Raw genomic sequence first — 9419 nt, 5'->3', positions numbered from 1 at the left:
CCAAGAAGTCATAAATGCTTTTGTGTACCAACTTGGCCACCATGATATTGCCTCCTTTTTGTTGCAGAGGCTATCCGTGGCTGCAGTCTCATCTTGCACTGAAGTGTATCTGAAGGCTACTCAGAAATGGGATACATCTACTGCATCCTACCACTTCCTGTAAAATATGCATGTCCTAACAGGACAGAATTCCAGATATGTAAGACTAAAGTGTGGGGATATGGGCCATTTGCAGGTGTTGGATGTTTAAAGAAGGAACAGCTGTGCAGGGACTAGCAGAGACAGGCAAACCGGGGTGTGTGTGGATGGTTTATGTGAGGAAGAATGTCTAATTGGTTTAGTAAAAATAACAATTTTAGTATCAACACCCTTTGTATTTAAGACAATGCACAGAGGTGGATTAGACCATAATAGCTACTTGGCTGGGCAACTGAAACTCGCTGGGTGTTTGCCACCGTATTGCTTACGTGAGGGCCTACAGCACTGTCATGTGTTGCAGCCTGTGCATAAATAACAAAGTTGGTCATCAAGTTTTGCAAGGAAGCATGATGCATATTTCTCTCCTTTTCCTTAGGAAGCATGATGCATATTCCTCTCCTTTTCCTTGGGGGCCATGTGAGGCTCTTTTCCCTTCAGAATTGGATGTGAGATTTTGAGCAGAAGGTTTGCAAACCCAAACTCTTCTGTGATTCTGTAACTCCTCTGAAGGTATACTGGGTACAAGGGGTGTCTACCAATAGTAATGGGACGTTTTGGGCAGCTTAACTTAAGCTGCTGCCATACTGTGAGTTGTGAAGAGGCACTACAGGTTTATAACCCATCTGGCAGCATGCAGAGAGACAGTGACAACACGGCAAGGGTAGTGAAAACCATCATATTTCATTAAAAGCATGAGGTAAAATGAGCCACGCAAGCTGCTGAGTTACTTTGATGCATGAACTTTTTCCTAACATACTTTTCTGGGATGGCCCAAACCTTTAAATTTGAGTTAACCTGTTGCAGCCCTAGGAAGGGTTTTCTAATTACTGCTTGCTCCTTCATTCTTTTCTGATGGATAAGCATCTGTCTGGTTATGTTCATCTCTAAGCATCTGTTTTTTCCTACTCCACAAAGGAGAGCTCTTGCATTAAGGTGGTAGGAAAGGGCAGCGTTGTCACCTTTGCGAGCACAAAAATGCATAAGTCATGAGACAAATTTGTGGTTTGTTCCTTTTTATTTGCCTTCCAGCTTTGGAAGCTTTAAGGTTTGTTCACTTTTTCAAGGGTTTGTTCCCCTGAGGGTAGAAATTTATGGGATTTTGTTTGGTTTTGTTCTTACATGTGCTTCAGAAAGTCAAGAGCAGGTAGTAAGAGTCAAGATCTAAAGTTTAGTTAGATTTATGCTTTTCGTGTGTTTTTAAATAACTGCCTCTGTCTTTTAAGGGAGACTTTTCCAAGATACACAGATGAGAGCTTAAGTATTAGTCTGCTTTAGAGATACATTTATTGGCTTATAAAGAAGAGGTGGTGTGTTCTTGCTTCTAATAGCAGCTGTAGTGAAAATTAGATGGAGGCAAGGCAGCCTACACTTCAGAGCTACTCTGAAAGGAAACTCATGACGTCTGTTTTCAAAGTACTGCTCTGGTATTTACTGGGAGATAAGGCATCTTTTTACCAAGATAATAACATTCTGAAGGGTTTACAGGAATAAAAAGCATGCTTTAAAACTTTGAGCACTGGATCTGGCATCCATACAGAGGAAAAATGTCTGCAGTTGAATACCAGTTTTCCAGTTGTGACTGAACTTGGCAGTTGTTTTGTACATAACAAGGTCTTCCACATTGAAAGATGGTGGCCATTGTAATATCTTGTGAAGAAGTTAAAGCTGAGTGGCTTTTAGGAGGCAGAGATAATCAGAGGGATTCTGATTTGTGGATCTATTAGGCCTTGCTTTGGGGTATGTGTGAACACACCTGTGGAGCTATCAGATGGGTATCTTCAGCTTCCTTCTGTGTCTTATTCCCTCCCAGGGGGTGCCAGCAAGTTAAAAGATGTTTCACAACTAATTTCAGTTGTGCCATTCAGGGAATGTCAGAACTGTCATAGAAGCCAGAAAGTATTACTTCCTATTTTGCCTTGGATCTGGTAACCACAAGGTGAGGTTTATTCTCCTGGGAACTTTGTAAACAAATGTTTACACCTTCTAATTTGTGCTCTAGGGGGTGCTTAGATGTGATCCTTTCCATCACAGTGCAGAAATGGTGACAAAGGCGTGTCCTTCAACTTGCACCAACATTGTGTTTAAGAACAAAAACAACTGGATGCTGGATAAATGCTTTGCTGAGTAACCTTGGTTTTCTGTTCAAAATAGATAATACTATCAAGTGACTTAATCCTCTCCTTTCTCAGATGCTAAGCAATTTTCATGTTAGTAGCTCTTAGTAGTAAATGAGGAAACACATAAAACTTGTTTTAACACTCCTTATGCAGTACAATTTAGTTTAAGTTATGGTTAACAGGCATTCTTCAGAGGTGGCTTTATTTTTAAACATGAGGGATGTTTTGTGTCTGTAGAGACTGCAGAAGAGAAGACAGCAGTGTTGCACTGTTAGCTGGCTGGGCAGACTGTCCAACTGAGACAGCACGTGCAACTTATTTTCTACCCTTTTACCTGCTGCTCTGTGAACTGCTGTAATAGAGATGCTGTTGTTTGACCAAAGAACTGCCAGAAAGTAACAAATCCAGAACTGGGATGCTGTATCTATATCTGGTTCTTCCTTACTTTCATCAAGATGCTTATAGATTTAAGTCTTGTGCTTTTTTTCAATTGATTTCATTTAAATAACACAGACAAGATAGTCCCTTGAAGTAGCTGGATCCTTCTGTTAAATGGGATTGTGTACAGCATAAATAATGCAAGTTCTTCATGTAAGTTGCTGCATGTATTGCAGCATTTGGCTCCCTTGCAATAGAAGAACTTTTTATATCAAAAAGACATGGGCTGCTTAGTAATACATGCACTTGCAGCAGAGTTCTTCAAGCTACTATGGTTTTATTGACTTCAATTTATTAGCAGAGAGAATAGTTTGTTATTGAGTAAACATACAACAGGAGACCAGGTGTGAGAGCCAAATTGTGGCATAGGTATAAAACCCATATACATGCTCTATCTCTGTGATGGATGTTTTGGTCCTTAATCAAATAATCTGCCTATGCCTCTTATAGCAGAGATATCAATGTATGAAAGTGGTGTCAGAAGTTTTGTGATACTGCATTAATTGCTATTTAAAAATGTTCTAAAAAAAGTTTCACTTCCTGAGAATTCCAGAGTATTTCTTAAAATATGCATGCAATAGAGCTACCTTACATAGTAAATGTAGGAACATTGTGTGCATGTGTGGAAGGCTTGTGAAATGTGTAGAAATTATACAGAGATTTGTGCAGTTAGTTCTGTTAAAACCATCTAACCTTTTATTTTTAAGTATATAAACTCACTTAACACTGAAACATAGCTATGTAGCAGCTGAAAATGAAGATCACTAAAGCCAATGACATGTAATAGCCAGCTAAATTTCAGAGAACGTTCTGTCTAGCAGAATAAAATTGTCAGTTCTGGAACTGAACTGCAGAATGTGATTCCAAGAAGTCATAAATGCTTTTGTGTACCAACTTGGCCACCATGATATTGCCTCCTTTTTGTTGCAGAGGCTATCCGTGGCTGCAGTCTCATCTTGCACTGAAGTGTATCTGAAGGCTACTCAGAAATGGGATACATCTACTGCATCCTACCACTTCCTGTAAAATATGCATGTCCTAACAGGACAGAATTCCAGATATGTAAGACTAAAGTGTGGGGATATGGGCCATTTGCAGGTGTTGGATGTTTAAAGAAGGAACAGCTGTGCAGGGACTAGCAGAGACAGGCAAACCGGGGTGTGTGTGGATGGTTTATGTGAGGAAGAATGTCTAATTGGTTTAGTAAAAATAACAATTTTAGTATCAACACCCTTTGTATTTAAGACAATGCACAGAGGTGGATTAGACCATAATAGCTACTTGGCTGGGCAACTGAAACTCGCTGGGTGTTTGCCACCGTATTGCTTACGTGAGGGCCTACAGCACTGTCATGTGTTGCAGCCTGTGCATAAATAACAAAGTTGGTCATCAAGTTTTGCAAGGAAGCATGATGCATATTTCTCTCCTTTTCCTTAGGAAGCATGATGCATATTCCTCTCCTTTTCCTTGGGGGCCATGTGAGGCTCTTTTCCCTTCAGAATTGGATGTGAGATTTTGAGCAGAAGGTTTGCAAACCCAAACTCTTCTGTGATTCTGTAACTCCTCTGAAGGTATACTGGGTACAAGGGGTGTCTACCAATAGTAATGGGACGTTTTGGGCAGCTTAACTTAAGCTGCTGCCATACTGTGAGTTGTGAAGAGGCACTACAGGTTTATAACCCATCTGGCAGCATGCAGAGAGACAGTGACAACACGGCAAGGGTAGTGAAAACCATCATATTTCATTAAAAGCATGAGGTAAAATGAGCCACGCAAGCTGCTGAGTTACTTTGATGCATGAACTTTTTCCTAACATACTTTTCTGGGATGGCCCAAACCTTTAAATTTGAGTTAACCTGTTGCAGCCCTAGGAAGGGTTTTCTAATTACTGCTTGCTCCTTCATTCTTTTCTGATGGATAAGCATCTGTCTGGTTATGTTCATCTCTAAGCATCTGTTTTTTCCTACTCCACAAAGGAGAGCTCTTGCATTAAGGTGGGGGGAAAGGGCAGCGTTGTCACCTTTGCGAGCACAAAAATGCATAAGTCATGAGACAAATTTGTGGTTTGTTCCTTTTTATTTGCCTTCCAGCTTTGGAAGCTTTAAGGTTTGTTCACTTTTTCAAGGGTTTGTTCCCCTGAGGGTAGAAATTTATGGGATTTTGTTTGGTTTTGTTCTTAATTTAGGAGTGTGATTTTTTTTTTTTTTTCTTCTTATGTTGTCATGAATCTTGTTAGGACGTGATTCCTTGTTCTATTTACTTTTCTAAAACAGTATTAATGCTCAAAGTGAAATGTAGCCTTTATACATCTATATCCCACGTTCAAGCTTGTCAGTCTCAGGTGCCACAACAGGAACTAGATCTGGTCTAACCCTTCCTGCTAAAATTCTTACTGCACTGGGACCTGACTTGCCTGACATCTGAAGGTTGTATGAGCTTTACAGTGGAGGGGCTGCTGATAGAAAGAGTGACTGTACATATGGACTGATGTGCTTAGTAATTAAAAAATAATCTTTATTATAACTTAAATGTGATAGGAAACATGGTGAGTACAAATGCCACGAAACTAAAAGCAAAAAAAAAACCAACCAAATTAAAAAAAAAAAAAGCAGAAGTCAGTACAAAAGGACACCTTGGAAAAATTCAGCTGATGGGACAGGCATGGCATAAAAACCATGATGTGGTTATTTCACCTTCTGCAAAAAGAGTCTATATTCCTCAGTAAACAAGTAAGCATTTTGAACTGTACAAAATGTACTTTTTTAATTAAAGGAAGAATATATATATTTATAAATATACAGATATGTACATTGTAACATTCACAGTAAAAAAAAAAACCAAACAAAACGACCCCTGCCTGCCGGCGTGTTCGTGGCAGGAGGCTTCCTTTTGATGTGAATTGTTTGCAATCTTTTCTATGTAGTCTATGCAAATTTGGATACTTTAATTGACATCTAAATAGCATTTCATGCATAATGAACACAGTACAGGAACACTCCTCTGTTAAACTCTATTCACCTCCTCTGTTAACTTAAGGCTGGTAATCAGCAGCTTGAAGCACTGGCTGTCTTTCATCCTTGCAGTGAGGGGGGGACACACTCATTTCACCCTCTGTTTATTACTGCCCCCGAGCTCCGCTTCAGTTTGTTCTAGTTCTTTATATTGAACTCACTCTATAGAAGCTGTGATCCGCTAATTAGAGTGTATGAAATCCAATCCTGCCTGCAACTTACAGGACCAAATGGCTTTGGGGACTTGTGCAATTAGCTGTATTCACTCCTTCTCGGAATAAATAAACGCACTTCACCTTTTCATTTAGTTTCCAGAAACCTACGTGATTGTTTGATCCCCCTCACAAATCTCTGGATTAATGATGGCTTGTTGCTGGAGGGCAAGAGAAAGGAAATAAAAGACCAGCGGAGGCATTTAGAATGAGTCACCAAAGTGACACCTCCCAGGGTTTACATCACGCTGTTTCTGGAGGCAAAACTTGAAGAAACTTGCTCTGTATTTCCTTACTGAGAATGGTGTTTTTGCAGCGTGGTGTTCCCTGCTGCTGGAGTGTTGCTGGGGTCACTGCACGGCAGCAGATGCTCAGCCTGGGCTTGAAGAGACAGCTTCTTTGCAGTCCTGCTCAGGTGGCCTCCTACTTGTCCTTGCTAAGATACAGTATCGCACATTTCAAGCTTCCACGACAACTTCAAGGAAGTAAATGTAATACTCAGTAAGATATATGAAGATGCCAAATTCTAACAACTCACAAAAGTTTGCTTGAGGCTGAATAACTGCAATTACATTAACTGTTACAAATCAAAGTATTGTTCCTCAGCATCCAACTGTTCCATCATGAGCTGCAAAGAGGAGCCAATAGGAACTCTTTAGCTGGATTTTAGGTTTTGCTTCTCCTTAAAAAGTCTGTAAATTGCTACATTTTGGGACATTTTCATAGAACTCTTCAAAGTCATCTTTCTGCTCCCCACACTGAAGTGCAGCTCCATCCTACTTTAATGACTGCTAAATGTAGCCAGGTTCTTTTCCCTACCTAAAATGTTGTGGCAGCTTCAGTTCCACGGCGGCTTCCAACTTTAACAAATTCCCGGGGAAATTTGTCTAGCTGTTCATACGCCAGTCTCCCATCCTCACCTGAATGCAAAATATTAAAGCATAATAATGTATTATATCATTGCTCTACAACATTTAAAATACTGGATTCTCTGCTGTTAGAAAATACCAATCTGCTGGTAACTTCTTCCTCCTCTTAACATTTATCTTTTTGAAAGCAACTTCAGAAATGACTTGGAAAAATTAAGCGTACTCTGAACGTTTTGGGTTTTCTTTTTCCTCATGTAATTTGCTGTTTTTATCTACAGCAAAACTGAAGCAGACGTGGCTTGTATGATTAGATGGCAGTATCTGTACACTTCTCTTACTAAATGACCTATGGTGCTCCTCAAGGTCTCAGCTGCTGCGGTGGTACACTTAAGGCAGATTATGTTTATCCACTTACTTTGGACAATATCAAGTTTACCCACTTCTCGCTTCCTGGCACTTTAAAGAAGTGAGTCTAGCCACTTCTTTACTTATATCCCCCTGGAAAAGAGGAAGCAGGATGTTTGCTAAAGTTAACTAGTTGTGTCTCAAACCCTTTTCTCTTAGATACTGTCATCTATACGCACCTAAAAGTAGGATTGAGCCTTGAATGTTGAATTGGCCATTAGGAACCAAGATCATCTCTATATGTTGTCTAGAAGAATGGCAGTGCAATCTCCCTGCGTTTTCCAAAGCGTCCCTGGGCTAGTTGCTTTATAACCTGAGCAATAACACGTCCAACAGCAGAGTGAATTCCTGCTGCACTGGTGAATGGAAGGAGAGTAAATTTGACGAGTTTGCATAACTAAAATCACAGATAGACCCATGAAGTAGAAATTCATGCCTGGCCTGAAGGCCAAAACCTTAGACTGTGCAGCCCAACTTGCAGTCACAAGCTGCTACGCAGCGAGATTACAGGTTAACGAACAGGGTGTCTCTTGTCTCAAGGACAAATGAGGGTCAATGCAAGGTGCCAGAGGTCCTGTGTGAAGGAGGACTTGCAGGCTAGGGTCTGTCCAAATAAGCACATAAAGATAATTTAGATTCAATGAACACTTGGCAGCACTAATGGCACTTGAGCGTGTGATCATGGCACTACAGGGGTGATAGGAGGGGATCCCCAGGAGGAGGGTGTGTGAGGCGCAGCAGGCTGTGTGCCTGTCCTGCCTCCTCAAGGCTGCTTCCTTTTCAAATCCATTATGAATTATTTCTGTTTGTTGATTTCTCCGTTGCTTTTTTCCTTTTCTACTCCCCCCTCCGGGCTCTCATACAATTCAGTTTCTCTTTGGTCCACTTCCATCATTTTCAAAATGAATATAACTATTCCTATATATATATATATATATTCATATATATAGGAATATATATTCTCTAATGTGTTTGAGTGTCTAGGTATAAAGTTTTGTTTCAGTCAGGAGTCTCACATTTCCATAACTCAGGTGTCTTACATGCTGCTCTGTTAAAAAAGAAAATTAAATACTGCTTTAAAACAGACAACTCACCAAGTGAGAGCAGGGTTTCGGACGCCACTTTTCTGATCTCTTCGTTGTCAGACTGGCAGAGCGTGACCAGCATTTTAATACTCTCAGCAGCCTGGGAAGGGCAAAAAGAACCACATGAGCACCACAGAGCACACTCTGGTTTCATTTCATGGCCTTGTGTGAAAATAGTGACCATCCTCTGCATTGCCCTTCCTGCTCCAAGGGGAGGGCTTTGGTGGGGACACAGGGAATGGGGTTTCCCTGAGGGGGAGTATCCAGGAGAAGGCATATTTTCTCCTGTCAGTGTGGACCTTTTCTAATTTTTCCTACCCTATCTGCTGCACGCATAGATCTGGCTGACCAGTTACAGTTGGCCACTTCTGCTGTAGGCTGGGTGACGGGCCATGGGACAAGGCCACCAAAGTGCCAAGATGAGGGTACAGCAGGGAGATGATAGAGAGACAGGCGTGAAGGGAATGAGTTTCACACTGAGCAAACCTGGTAGGTCTGAGAAGGCCGTTCTCACCAGCCGAACTGTGCCTACAGGGACACGTTGGCTGTCCAGCCCACTCACTCCACCACAGGCTCATCACTGACACCTGTGCCCACCAACATGCCTACACTTTCACCTTGCCTACCCTATTTTGGGAAGAAAGCAAGGAATAATCCTGCTCTGCTCTGCTACAAAACCATCAGGACTTTGGGGAGAGCAGGCGTCATGGTGTCTCTGGCAGGCTATTTAAGATTACAAGGGAGATGAGTGAAAGGAAGGGCAGGCACTGCCCCAACGTGACAGATGGAAAGGTGCTGAGCCACAGAGGCAGTATTTGTGTGAGCCCTGTCAGTCTGAGGGGCACAGGTCTGCTCTACGGTGCTCTGAATGAGGGCTTAGCTACCACAGCCACGAATCTCACCACCCCACCTTCAACGTGGTCACTTGTGATTGACTCAGGGCAAGTCTGTGCTGGGTGCACACTGGTGACTACAGCTCAAATGCTTATGAGTGATGGGTTCACAGCAACACAGAGCTTGCTGGGATCTGCAAAACCTCTCAGAGGTTCACAGTGGGACCTTGTGCGGCTGACATGGTTTGATG

General features: G+C 41.7%; 1 protein-coding gene across 4 annotated transcripts in view; it reads right to left on the bottom strand.

Annotated features, from left to right (window-relative positions):
- Positions 1-4965: 4965 nt before the first annotated feature.
- Positions 4966-9419, bottom strand: part of FAM65B (family with sequence similarity 65 member B) — a 71618-nt gene continuing 67164 nt past the window's right edge. For 3 of the 4 annotated variants that reach the window (XM_014938634.1, XM_014938632.1, XM_014938633.1), the window contains exons 21-22: positions 8345-8435; positions 4966-6896 (exon numbers count right to left, since the gene is read on the bottom strand). In XM_014938634.1, coding sequence (XP_014794120.1) covers positions 6796-6896; positions 8345-8435 — 192 coding nt within the window. In that variant the 3' untranslated portion in view covers positions 4966-6795. The remainder of the gene's footprint in view (positions 6897-8344; positions 8436-9419) is intronic. The other variant, XM_014938631.1, reaches the window with a different exon arrangement.

This window comes from Calidris pugnax, unplaced genomic scaffold, assembly GCF_001431845.1.
Source record: "Calidris pugnax isolate Ruff unplaced genomic scaffold, ASM143184v1 scaffold13, whole genome shotgun sequence".
In the NCBI taxonomy this organism is placed as follows: Eukaryota; Metazoa; Chordata; class Aves; order Charadriiformes; family Scolopacidae; genus Calidris; species Calidris pugnax.
The sequence above is the reverse complement of the archived record's forward strand: the minus strand, read 5'-3'. Positions and strand labels throughout refer to the sequence as shown.